The following is a 13,990-nucleotide window of genomic DNA, read 5'->3' on the forward strand; positions in this document are numbered from 1 at the left end:
ATCTAATTGAGCCAGCTTGAGAAAGATGGTATGATGGATGTGCTTTCCATTTTATGCTAAGGATCAGGCTTATGCTCTTGCATTGTGTTTTTGTCATGAGGTCATTTGATTTTGAACCTGTTGCTTTACCTGTGCACACTTAGCAACCAAACAAACTGCAGTCAAACCCTTGTGATGTGAATGAGCCCTAAAGTGACATACCTTAAGGGCTTGTAGTGTGTTATTCTACATAAATGAAGGACAAAATATCGAATGCAAAAACATCTATCTTTTGCTTGCTTTTTCCTGTGTGTGAATGCCTGTTTATATATGTTGTTATGCACATGTATGCAATTTTTTAAAATTAATGTATGCAAAAACATCTATCTTAGATTCTTAATGTCGGTTTTAGTTTTTGGAGGATGGGTTTTATCATATTTTGTATATTAAGTTACAAAAATCACTGCTAGCCTTGCCTAACCAACCTAATCAACTAGCTAGGACCTGCACTAGTGTCTCTTTAGAGGGGCTTTGGCAGGTCGACTTTTACAAGCCTGTGATTAGGTTTGTTTGGGAAATGAAGCAGGGATTGCTCAAAGCTTGGAGTGAAATTATACAGGACCTGTGCTAGTTGCACCCTTTATCTTTAGTATCATAGTAGGTTTTTTTTTTTTTTTTGTTCTGACGATGTTTGATGGTTTCATAATGCAGTAGATGTATTAACTATTTACCATCTGGTGTTCTCACTTGAAGCTCCTCTCCCTTTGCCAGCAATGCCCTGCACCTCTCATAGTCAAAGTCAACCCCGTCATTCCCATTTCTTAATGCACTCCCCTTTATCCTCTCCTTGTGATCTGGCCTTCCCCGTAGTGTTGCTGCACCTCTTAATGCTGAAAGATGAACAAAATGTATTCAGGTTTGAGTATGTACAATCTCGTCAGAGATAAGTTGAGGTCCTCCCATAACACATCTATCGAGGACCCTTTTTGGAGTAATTCTAATCATCCGGGAGACGTATATTAGAGCAGCCTAGGTGATAAAGTAATACATTAAGTAGAAACTGCTCTTGGGAAGCACTGAGAAAATGTATATGATGTTGCTACTTGGGAGTGTAGATATTCAATGCTCGTGCTAAAGAATAGTTAAGGAAAAAGACCAATACATGTTGCTGCAGCAGCAGTGAGGGTGATGATGTTGCTTGCATCAGTAGCAGTTGTGGCAGCATCGATAGCTGAAGCAAGCTGATCCTTCCTTGCACCTGCAGCTTCTGCAACTTGTGCACATTGGGCTGCGATTAAAGCAGCAGCAGAGGCCACTGCTGTTTCCTTCAATGACTTTGCTTGATTGGCAGCTGTATTATCTGCTGCGATGGCTGCAAGTGCAGATGCAACCCCTGCAACTGATATGGCTGCATGCACCTCTGCTCTTTGTAGTCGTTCCTCCTCCTTCCTCTTCCGTTTCATTTCCTTCACCCATTTCTTTATTGAGTTCCCTGTCCATGATTTGAACTTCTTGGAGAACTGCAATGAATATTGCCCTTTCACCATTGTATCAGTCGTTATACACAGACACACACAGACATATAATGTTAGTATTATAATATTGTCATGCTGATAGTCATCAAGGGGAGGGGAAAGGAAAAGAAAACGATTCCTTTGTATCCTAGAAGTGGCGAAAGCTAGTTTTATATAACAAAACCCCTTTCTTTTCTTTTCTTTTTGCATGTTGTACCCTTCATATCCTCCTTTACTTTGCACATTTTTTAACTTAAAATATGAAAATATGTGCAGAAACTCATTTATACATTAAACTTAGGTAATAAGATACCTCGTAAAAGAGGAGTTCTATAGTGTACTCAGAACGTTGAAGACCAATGAGTGGAATGTCTCATTCTAATTGTTAAAATTTGACCTACAACAAAAGTCTTTGAACCATTACCAATTATTCTAGCATATTATCTACCAATAGTTTCAAAAGTTAATTGTACATTTTGGAAATGTGTAAATTTCAAAGCATGTGAAAAATAATTCATAAACTGGTCCTTGCTGCATCTTGATTGTTAACTCTCAAATTTAGGTGACAAATGCACTTTCATTCTTTCGACATGATAGGAGAAATGCATAGATTTGGATTTGGTTCAATGTATAAAGAATGAGGATAGTGTAATTGTCGCGTGAGATGAAAGTAGACACACTATTATCATCGAAAGTAGAAATGTTTTACTGACTTGCTTGAAAATCAAAATGTTACAACAATACAAGGAAGAATGATTTGTACAAAGGTTTAATAAATACAAGGTTTTCTGCATGGAGATCAGCTACATTGCTACATGCTTCAGGCTGCATCAACATTTTTTCATCGATCGAAAGTGATGTCACTCATTTCTTTGATGAAGTGTTGATAAATATGATTTTTGGTTCCAATTTTGATTCTTTTAACAAGTGGTTAGTGATGTATTTGGACATGTGTGCAGGTACCAGCCAAAACAATCTATGTTTTCATTGAGGTTTTCGTATAATAAAAATTTGTACTTATGACTTATATAATAAAAGTAGGGTTTCACCTTTCCTACTTTTGATCTTTTGATTTTTTGATTTTTTTGCTTGTGGAGCATTTTATTTATTTATTGGCTTAGGAGTTGTGGGGTGTGGGGAGCACTCTAAGAACTGCATTCTAAAAAAAAAAGTATAGTTATGTGCCAATATTATGTTATGCCAAAGGGAAGAAGCCTTGGGTGATTGTCACATGCGAGTATGCGTGCGTCCAGCACCAGGGCGTGGGTTTGGGGAGGTGGGTATTTGTGTGGTTCATTGAATGAAACCATGATGCTTAAAGTATAGGAGTGCTTATGGAGTCGTGCCTGATCCTAAAATACCTATGAGAAAGGAAGAGTCTACAGGAAAACTATAATACAACTAAGATATGGTACAAATAAGAAAGTAAGGTTATCGAGAAACGACATGTGCAAAAAATGAGTATCAGAATTGAGGATGTTTCTATACACGTGTTGATATACAGTATATGGGATATGATAAAACATGAGCGCATCTATAGGAGTCAGATTGCTAGCGCATCTATAGGAGTCAGATTGCTCCTACTGAGGATAAAATGAGAGAATCAATAGAGACAGTTTGATCATGGGAAACAGAGACAATTCAATATTGCTATTGATTAGTTAAATGGAGGACATAGCCCCTAGCAAACTCAATTGGAAGAATATGATTCATGTAGTGATTCAATAATTTGAGATAAAGGTTTTGTTGTTTTTGTTCACGAGGATGTCAAGCATGTCAGGAATGAAGAGATACAGATGGCTGTTTATGTACAAAGTTGTATGATCATGTGTATCTATGGTCCTAAGGAGCTATCATGTATTCACTATTCACCCAACTTAATGTAGAATATATGTTACATGGTAGTATGTATATCCATAGTAATGTGAACTTAAGCATGTAGGCAGGGACCGTGAAGAAAATATGTGCAATACGGGCATGGGAATAGCATATACTGAAAATAAACTAGAAGTTGAAATAGGATAGTACTCTTTACATTGCAGAATTAGCATAAACGATAAGGTTTTTGAGTAGACGGAGGTAAAATGTAATGTGTAAGATTCTTACCCATTTCTTTCTGAAGCATATATCATAATCGAGTTCAGGATGCATTGCCTGTTGCACCCATATCCATGACTAGAAAGCGGGGAAAAAAGAGTAAATGACATGATGAATGATATAAAAGATTATCAATAGTAACATGGATTGTTCGCTATAATAAGGGCTCATCACCTTCAAATCATCAAGTTTCCATGGTGGTAATAACTTGCTCTCACCATCTTCCAACTTGAGGTTTTTATCACTCTTCTGCATTCATCTATGATCTCAATCCATCTTGTAGCTCCCATTTCAAAGTGACAAACAAACAAAAGTGCAATTTACTCACCAGTGATGGAGAGTTGTTATTGGTTTCAAGTGGCATGATGGAACTCTCTCTAATTGCTGGTTGAAAGACTTGGATGGCTGAGCTGCACCATGATTCTGAGAGGAGGTCCATTGGCTCAAGGGATGACATTTTCGCGTCTGTATCCATTGAAGATAGAGATTGACTGGTCTCTTTAAGAGATGATATAAAGACAGTGCAACGAGGTCTCGGTGAGAATAGCATATATAAGCGCCAGTGGTGTTCTTTTTTGAGTGTTTGATAGAATGAGGTACTCAATACGTAGACAACCTTAGTTGAAAAGTCTAATCAAGTTCTCTTTTAGTCTCTATGTAATGATATGTTTTTCATTATAAAGATACGAAGGCAGGTAATATTATTTAGGGTTAATTTCACAGAACCTCTGATCTTTGGGGATTTCGCACATCACTCCCCCGGACGTTGTTTATCTCACACGTACCCTTTTTTGTCTCAAGACCATTTTGGTTATTTGTCAACTACAAGTAGTCCTGAGAAAAGTTAAGCTTTAAAGGGGATTTTGTGAGACACCTCAAAGTTCAGAGGCTTTTTTGTGAGATAACAAAAGTTCAGGGAAATTACGTGCAAAACTCCTCACAGTAATGATGAGTCACAGCATGTGTGGATCATTACAGCCGCCCTTAGTGTTATATTATTTACATGAAGAAGGCCCTCATGGCCCGCTAAAGGAGAAGCATCAACTAGTGCCCTTGATGAGGGCATGAGGAATACATGAGTTACAGCACATGCCACCCATCTATAATTTCTTTTGGATTAATCTCAAAAGCGTACGCTGGACTTGATAGCTAAGATTGCTGAGTATCAATGTGTCAATAACTTTAGGCATATAGAAATATGAGGAGAAAAACAAGCAAAGGGGCAAATGATGCTTTTGTACTTTCTAAGTTTCTACATTATCATCATAGCCGGTCATGCAACTATGAATGGGAAGAAGGTGCTTCATTGATTCTTAACTGCTCCTGTAGTGTTGAAGGTGATAACCTCAGTGACTACAGACACCGATATCATGGCTTATTTGTTGTTATGTTGTCAAAATCTCAAGCAACAATGATGGCATTATAGACTAGAAGCTGGTTTTGGTCCATTCACCTTATTAAGAAACAAATTATGAATAGTCATACAGAAAATAAATAAAACAGAAATGATGGAGCATGTAATGAACAAGTTGCGAAATATGTGACATATACTGTTTGCGGATAAATCAAAGAATATGTTTACTTTCTGAACGATTTGGTTGCTCTAACTTTTCGTGCGGATCACTTTATTATCCAAATGTTTTTAATTATTATCGTTATTTTATTATCTTCCCTATTGAATGTTTCGGAATAATGTCATTATTGATTCAAAGTATGGCAGTGATGAACTGGGCGATCATGTTCTCTTCAGGATGGACAGAAGAATTGCGTGCCTTTGCGAGCTTAAAGTTGTTGATACATTCGAATACAGCAGTGGAAGCTACTGGGAAAGAAGCATGTATTTTTTTCTTGAGGCGTTTGGTTCCTTTCAAAAGGTTGGTATTGGGAAACAAAGGTAGTCTGGTATATATTTGTTTTAGAGGTTGGCTAACCTTTATTAAGAGAAAGCACGTACATGTGATGATTGATGATTAATGCTTTAGCTTTCCCTTCAACAATTAATCATATATATGCACTGATAGTCATCATTAACCACCTTTGGGAGCTAAGAGGTTTATATTTGGCTTCAGAGATTAGTGTCTGTGATGCTACTCATGTTATCACATGTTGCAATTATATAATAAGAGTGATTCCAACCGTTTCCCTTCCAACTATTGCATCAAACATTTCATGATAATTTGTTGGTTGAGAAATTTGAGGGGGGCAATTGTCTTTATATGAGTAGTGCATCAATTGTATGTTTAAGCTTGATGAGCATTAGCGCATGATTTTTATCATAATTTTGTTATAGGTCATTATGGGTAACATATGGAAATTGTAGCATATTGTGTAACTTTTATATAATTCGGAGACAAATCTCCGTCAACTCCTGAATATTTCATATTTGTCATGCATCGTTGTCAAATTACTTCTCATGTTTTAAATGTTCAGTCTTCTCTTGCAAGTTGCAAGTATCCATAAATTCGAAAACACAGACCGCAAATCTACTGAAATTGGGCTGGTGATATTGGAATTCAAATTGGACAGGCCTACCTGAGCTCAACGGCACAAATGTTGAACTTCCCTTTTGTTTGTACAGTAATTTAAACTTTGCTAGCTAAAGGGTAGCGAGACACATTCTGTGGCCCAAGTCCATTCCGACCCGAACCGACCCGGAAAAATCGGTTTTATGAGTAGGACGGTTCGGGTCGGTTTGAAAATTTTTCAACCCGAACCGACCGAATATAGTACAATACTACTCATTCTGATCTCAAACCCTACCCGACCGTCCCTAAAGAGTCAATGACTCAAACCCTAAACTCATTTTCTGAATCATTATGGGTTGAAAACAATATCTGGGGGGGGAGAGATGGGGGAATCGAACGTCATTGCAGGGCTGAGCATTGTTCGGTCCAAACCGAAAAAACCGACCCGAACCGACCAGAAAAAATCGGTTTTATGAGTAGGACGGTTCGGTTCGGTTTGAAAACTTTTCAACCCGAACCGACCGAATATAGTGCAATACTACTCATTCTGATCTCAAACCCTACCCGACCGTCCCCAAAGAGTCAATGACTCAAACCCTAAACTTATTTTCTGAATCATTATGGGTTGAAAACAATATCATTATATCAGTGTTTAATGCTTCATAATCTCCTACTTTGTCGATATTTTTTTTTCTTTAACACAGTTTGTTGTTTGATAAGAAGTTTGATGAAGTTAGAACCGAACAAACCGAACCGAACTGCACCGAACAGACTTGCAACAGTTCGGTTCGGTTTTGAATTATAGGCGGTTTAGTTCGGTTGTTCAAATTTTGGTAAAACCCGAACCGAACCGACCGTTGCACACCCATGACGTTAACTCTCCATTCTCCTAATTAATTCCTCCAAATTTGCTCTAATGTGGTTGCTTAATTTAATAGAAGGGAAAATTACCTCAAGGCCTATCAAACGAACTCTATTTGTTCGCCCAGCTATCCCTTGAGAAAATGTGAGGGTCTAAAACCTTTTTCTCCTGTGCTGCTCCCTTTTCTAAGATAACTCACATTCCTAATTAAATTTCCATAATATATATTCAACCTCATCTTCATCTCTAACTTTCTCCTCTCTATCTTCTCCTCTTCCCTTTCTTCCTCTCACGTTTGCCCAATCTCCCTCCTTGCCCCGCTTCCTTCCTCCTCCTCCACCACTTTATCATGAACACACATTTCATCTCGCCCTCCTGGATCCATGAGGATTCCCTTCCCCTCTTTTCACCACCGATCCCACACTACCACCTTCTTCCTTCGCCTATGTCGTTTTCATCAAACGCACGTAGAAGTTAACAATATTTAAGATAAATATTTAAAGTTAACGTGCAAGCTTTAAGGTTAACATGAAAGACTCTGTTCTACCTCCCTCCTCCCATTTCCATTCCTTCTCTCCGCGCGCCCCCTCCCTTTCCCCTACTCTTTCCTCTTTTGTCCCTCTCATTTTCCTTTCCTCCATCCACAAAACAACTAAAATTTAAAAAAATGTAATAAAAAAAATTAAGAAATTTTCAAATTTATCAAAAACATTAAAATTAACAAAATGATATGCCCAAGATAATAAATAAAATTTAAGTTAACAAAATAACATGTCAAAGTAAACGAAAATGTTAATTTTAAAAGCTTTTATTTTAATTTCTAAAGTTAATTATTAAATGTTAACTATAACCCTTGTTAAGTTAAGTATTGGGTATTGGGTTAATGGGCTGTTACCCGTTAACCTTAACTCTATTTGTATGGCTATATATATCTCTCTTGTTGTTCTCAATAAACAACAATTAGGGTTTTCTCTATTCTCTACATGGTATCAGAGCATGAAACCCTAGCCGTCACAAATCCTCATTCAAAAACTCTAGCCGCCGTCGCCTCTTCTCCTTGCCGCCGCCACTACCGCCGCCCCAGTGCGCCGCTACAGTGCCGCCGCCGCTACAGTACCTATTCCCTTGACATCTCAGTCTTCAAACTGATGAGAGGATGATTGTATCCCTCGACATTTCAGTCATAGAACTGATGAGAGGAAGAGTGTCTATCTCACCTCGTTGAGATCTTTCACTTCTATTCTTGTTTCCTTCGAGAAACGAGAATATAGAGTTTGACTGGAGCCTTTGTGCAAACAGAAGCCAGAGCTCTCTCCCTCAGGTGATATCGCCTCCACGGCGTGAGGGCGTGACTATCTACTACTTTGCCTCGTATGCCTATTGTTACACTGCCTATTTGACTACTACCTGTCTACTATATGCACTGCCTATTTTGAATACTATCTCTACTACTGCACTGCCTATTTGACTACTATCTATCTACCATTGTTGCGCAAAAATGACTACTACTTCGATGTCAGATATTTCCTCTTCAACTACTCCTGTTGTTGCTGGAGAGACCTCTGCGCCTAAGGTAGTCTTGGGGACTACAATCAAATTGAATGGTACAAACTATCTGCTATGGGCGCAAACTTTCCGCATCTTCATTGGCGCTCAGAGCAAACTCCCACATCTTCTGGCATCTCCACCACCCATCTCAGATCCCACTTACACTACATGACTATCATCTGATTATTGTGTTATGACTTGGCTTCTCAACAGTATGGAAGCATAGATCAATAGCAGCGTTATGTTTGTAACCACTGCGAAGGAGATGTGGGACAGCCTAATGATTATGTACGGGAACGAGAAGAATGTTTCCCGTGTATTTGAAATTTATGAGCGACTGTTTGCGCTCAAACAGGGAAATACGTCAGTTTCAGAATTCTTTGGTGAATTGAAGGGACTGATAGACGAACTAGAGATGCATCAGCCTGCAGTAGCTGATGCAACGACGCTATTAGGGTATCGTCGTGATCTGGCAGTATCCAAATTTCTTTCTGGGTTGAACCCTAATTTACAGTACCAGGTGAGGGGACAGATACTGGGTGGAGATACAATTCCCTCACTGACTGTTACATTCTCCATAGTCATGCAGGTCTTTACTGATGTTACTTTTGATACTACTGCAGTACCATCTCCACCTACGATGGATCAGTCTGCCATGTTCTCTAATCGAGGCAAAGGTCGTGGCCGTGATTCAGGGGGAGGACGTGGCTCCTTTGGTGGGAGGCAAGGTGAATCTGATAAGGGCTCACGACAGTGTGGTCATTGTGGGAGAACCAATCATATTTCTGAGAAGTACTGGGAGAAGTTTGGTCGTCCTCAGTGGGCCCAGGTAGCTGATATAGAGTCGACTAACTCATCTATTTCTGCTACTACTTCTCGTGGTCCAACTGTTACTGCTCCTACTGTTCAGATTTCTCAGGCAGATTATGAGAGGTTGCGCCAGCTAGAACTCTCTCAGAACATTCATTCCGCTACTCATGCATCCTCTTTAGGTATGGATGCTTACATAGCTTCTTCTCACAAACCCTGGGTACTAGATTCTGGAGCCTCATCTCATATGACAGGTATAAAGGATCACTTTGTATCTTTACATCTTTCTGATAAGTTTCCTTCTATCCGCATTGCTGATGGTACTCTTTCTCCAGTTCGTGGTGATGGAGTAGTTCATGCTACTTCCTCTTTAAAACTAACTGATGTGTTATATGTTCCCAAATTCCCTGATAGCCTATTATCCATTAGCAAGTTTACAAAGCAAAATAATTGTAAAGTCACATTCTTTCCATCTTATTGTGCTTTTCAGGACCTAGCAACTGGGATGAAGATTGGTTCGGGGCATGAGAGAGGAGGTATGTACTATTTGGACGACGGTGTGCCAGAGGCTGGCCTTGTTGCATCACAGTCTGACTCCGCTTTATTATGGCACTGGCGTCTGGGTCATCCTTCACTACAAAAACTTAGATCGGTAGTTTCTGTTCAGCCATCTATTTCCTCTTTAGGTTGTGAGTCGTGTGAACTGGGTAAGCACCATCGTGCTACTTTTCAGAGTCGAGCCGATAAACATAGTAGTTTTGCTTTTGAGTTGGTTCATTCTGATGTCTGGGGGTCCTTATCGTGTTCCCTCTGTGCAAGGTTTTTGATATTTTATTATCTTTGTTGATGATTTCTCTCGCATGACGTGGCTTTATCTGTTAAAAGAGAGGTCAGAGGTCTCGCACGTTATTGAACTCTTTTATAATGAAATAAAAACTCAGTTCTCTACTTCTGTTCGTATTCTTCGTACTGATAATGCTTTGGAATATATGAAAAGTGATGTTTCAAAATTTTGTGCTCTTAATGGCATTATTCATCAGACTTCTTGCTCTCACACTTCACAACAAAATGGAGTTGCTGAGAGGAAGTATAGGCATATTCTAGATGTTGCTAGAACACTGATGATACATATGAATATTCCAAAGTATTTGTGGTCTGATGCTGTTCTCACTACAAATTATTTGATTAATCGCATGCCTTCCTCTGTCCTTGATGGTTTAATACTATTCAATTGTCTTTATCCTGATAAAAAACAATTCTCTGTGATTCCCCGTGTCTTTGGTTCTACGTGTTTTGTTCAGGATTTAACACCTGGTTTGGATAAGTTGTCATCTAGATCCACCAAATGTGTTTTGTTGGATACTCTCGTACTCAAAAAGGGTATAAGTGTTATCCGTCCACCAGGAAATATTTTGTGTCTGCTGATGTTACCTTTTTTGAGTATGTCCCATATTTTTCGTCTGGTTTCACTACTATTGGCTATCCACAGGTACCACTACCTTCTTCTGCTCCTACTACTATTCCATTACCTGATCTTGTAGCTCCTGCACCGAAGCCTCTACTGACATACTCTCGTCGCCCAAAAATACATGCCCATGAATCTGTTACTGTTGAACCTTCATCTCCAGCTGTCGGTCCATCTCATGTTGAGACCTCTATTCCTTCTGACTTGGATATCCCTATTGCTCTTCGAAAAGGTAAACGGTCTTGCCCAAAATATCCTATATCTCTTTTTGTCTCTTATGACCGTCTCAACCTATCTTTTCGTCAGTTTGCCTTATCCTTGTCCACTGTATCTATACCTAGGTCATATGAGGAAGCTATGTTAGTACTAGCTTGGAAGCAGGCCATGGATGAGGAAATGAATGCACTACTTTCTAGAGGGACTTGAGACTTGGTTTCCCTTCCTACTGGAGCGACTGTGGTTGGTTACAGATGGGTGTATACCCTGAAATATCGCCCGAATGGGTCTGTTGACCGTTATAAAGCTCCCCTGGTTGCTAAAGGTTATACCCAGACATACGACGTCGACTATTTTGAAACCTTTTCTCCCGTTGCTCGTCTCAACTCCATCAGAATTCTTTTCTCTCTAGCTGTTAATATGGATTGGGCGATGCACCAACTAGATGTGAAGAATGCTTTCCTTTATGGTGATTTGGATGAGGAGGTTTATATGGAGCAACCTCCTGGATATGTTGCTCAGGGGGGGAATATTATCTGCAGGCTGAGAAAGGCTATCTATGGGTTAAAGCAGAGTCCTCGAGCTTGGTTTGATAAGTTCAACAAGGTTATTTTGGTTTCCAACGTTATCAGTCTGATCACTCTGTCTTTCTTCGACGTACAACAACTGGTTTGGTTATTTTAGCCGTATATGTTCATGATATTCTGCTGACTGGGAGTGACTCTATTGTCTTAGCTGAGACTAAGGAGTATCTAAACCGTCATTTTATCACTAAGGACATGGGAAAGCCAAAGTATTTTCTTGGGATTGAAGTTGCATATCAAAAACATGACCTGTAGTTGTCCCAAAGGAAGTATGTGCTAGATTTACTAGAAGAAGCAGGTCTCTTGGAATGCAAACCTGCAAGCACTCCAATGGAGACAAATGTTGATTTTTGGCGTGATGATACCTCTCTCCTAGACGATGCTGGACGATATAGGAGACTAATTGGGAAGCTAATATATTTGACAGTTACCAGACCTGATATTACTTTTACAGTAGGTGTACTGAGCAGGTTTATGCACAAACCTAGAGAGGTTCATTGGATAGCAGCTCTGAAGATTTTGACATATGTCAAGAGTTGTCCTGGCAAGGGATTGTTATGTAAGAAGCATGTGTATACTCACATTTCGGCTTTCTCTGATGCTGGCTACGCAGGAGACATGGGAGACCGGAAGTCAACCTCAGGATTTTGTACTTTTTTGGAGGTAATCTTGTGACTTGGAGAAGCAAGAAACAAGATGTAGTATCACGATCTAGTGCAGAGGCCGAATATAGAGCAATGGCTCACACTGCTTGTGAGATGGTGTGGCTAAGAAAGTTTATGACAGAGCTTGGTTTTGTTCAACCTGGACCCATGCCAATGCATTGTGACAACCAGACTGCCATTTATATTACACAGAATCCTGTGTTTCATGAGAGGACAAAACATATTGAAGTTAACTGTAATTTTGTCAGAGATGCTTGGGAGAAAAAGATAGTATCTCTCATATTCACTCCGTCCTCACAACAACTTGCTGATATTCTTACCAAGGCTACTTCTTCAAAGGTGTTCTCTACTATATGTGACAAGCTGGGCATGGTAGACATCTATGCTCCAGCTTGAGGGGGAGTGTTAAGTTAAGTATTTGATATTGGGTTAATGGGCTGTTACCCGTTAACCTTAATCCTATTTGTATGACTATATATCTCTCTCTTGTTATTCTCAATAAATAATAATTAGGGTTTTCTCTATTCTCTACAGCCCTCTTTTATCAATCTTAAAGTTTAAATGTTAACTTGATTGTTAAGTGTTAACTTGGATGTGTTTTTAAGAGGTGTCTACTTTAGCCAAAGAAAATGGTCTTTGAAGAATATGATAGCAGTTGCGAAAGAAGGATGACAAGAGATGATCGAGGAAAGAGGAGAAATTACGGAGAGACCCCGTGACAGCAATAATAATAATAATTAAGAAAGGAGGAGAAAAAAAAGGAAGAGTATATTATGATGGAGACATTGAATGAAGGGATAATAGTTGAGGAGGAGAAGTAGATATGATTTATGATTTCGGGGTGGGGGTAGGGGGTTACGTGTATTATAAGCATACTGAAAAAGGTACACATGGATTTTTGTATCAAAAGGAACAAAAGCGCTTAGATGCAAGTTTTTTAAATTGTAGGGGCTTTGTGGCAGCTATTAGTTAAAAGGGTTTAAAGCACATATTCTTAACCACAAAGAAATTTTCCCTTAAAAGAATTGGACTACCAAATAGGTTCATTCTTATATGTGTTTAATTTATAGGGCAAAATGATCATTACCCTCAAAGCATCGGTGAACTCTAAAACTACACCCCAAGGTATCAATTTACCTATTATGTCTCTCAAACTATGTTTATAGTTTCAATATGGTCATTTTGTGTATTTAAAATCAAACATCTAACAAATTAATAACATAACATTATTTTTTTTGCATTTCTTGTATTTTTTGGAAACTAGAAAATTATTTTTTAAATTCATAAAAAGGGTTAAAGCGTAAAGTTTTTGGAAGAAAGAGGTTAAAATATTTTTTTAGTTTGGAAAAAAGGAGATAAACTAATAAAAATTCATGAAGAAATACAAAAAAAAAAAATACTGTTATGTCATTAATTTTTTAAATATTTGGTTATAGACTACCAAAATGTCCACATTGAGACAATAAACATAGTTTGATAGGCAAAATAGATAACTTTATACTTTGAGGGGTAACTTGAGTGTTCACAAATACTTTAAGAGGAAAATGTTCATTTTGTCCTAATTATACAACATAAAACCTTTGGGAGCTTTCAATAATACATAAATCAACATCTCTACATTGAGGAGGATTCGGTTTTTTGTGTTTATGGATTTTCAACCATGGGAGTGGTTTCAAATCTTGAGTCCTTGTTAACACAAGAAAAGTAGGGTTGTTTCCCTATACCTATAGGGTAACATGGAAGAATCAAAGCAGCAGAACTTTGATGAATTGATATGAATAAGTG

At 38.6% G+C, this 13,990-nt stretch overlaps 1 protein-coding gene across 1 annotated transcript in view; it reads right to left on the bottom strand.

Annotated features, from left to right (window-relative positions):
* The window catches only part of LOC109840509 (VAN3-binding protein), a 5,179-nt gene extending 1,081 nt beyond the window's left edge, over positions 1–4,098 (bottom strand). Inside the window, exons 1-5 of the mRNA XM_020409178.1 lie at positions 3,919–4,098; positions 3,765–3,839; positions 3,600–3,668; positions 1,142–1,499; positions 711–869 (exon numbers count right to left, since the gene is read on the bottom strand). Of these exons, the coding sequence (XP_020264767.1) occupies positions 711–869; positions 1,142–1,499; positions 3,600–3,668; positions 3,765–3,839; positions 3,919–4,065 (808 nt within the window). The 5' untranslated portion in view covers positions 4,066–4,098. The remainder of the gene's footprint in view (positions 1–710; positions 870–1,141; positions 1,500–3,599; positions 3,669–3,764; positions 3,840–3,918) is intronic.

Source organism: Asparagus officinalis, chromosome 5 (assembly GCF_001876935.1).
Source record: "Asparagus officinalis chromosome 5, Aspof.V1, whole genome shotgun sequence".
Taxonomy (NCBI): Eukaryota; Viridiplantae; Streptophyta; class Magnoliopsida; order Asparagales; family Asparagaceae; genus Asparagus; species Asparagus officinalis.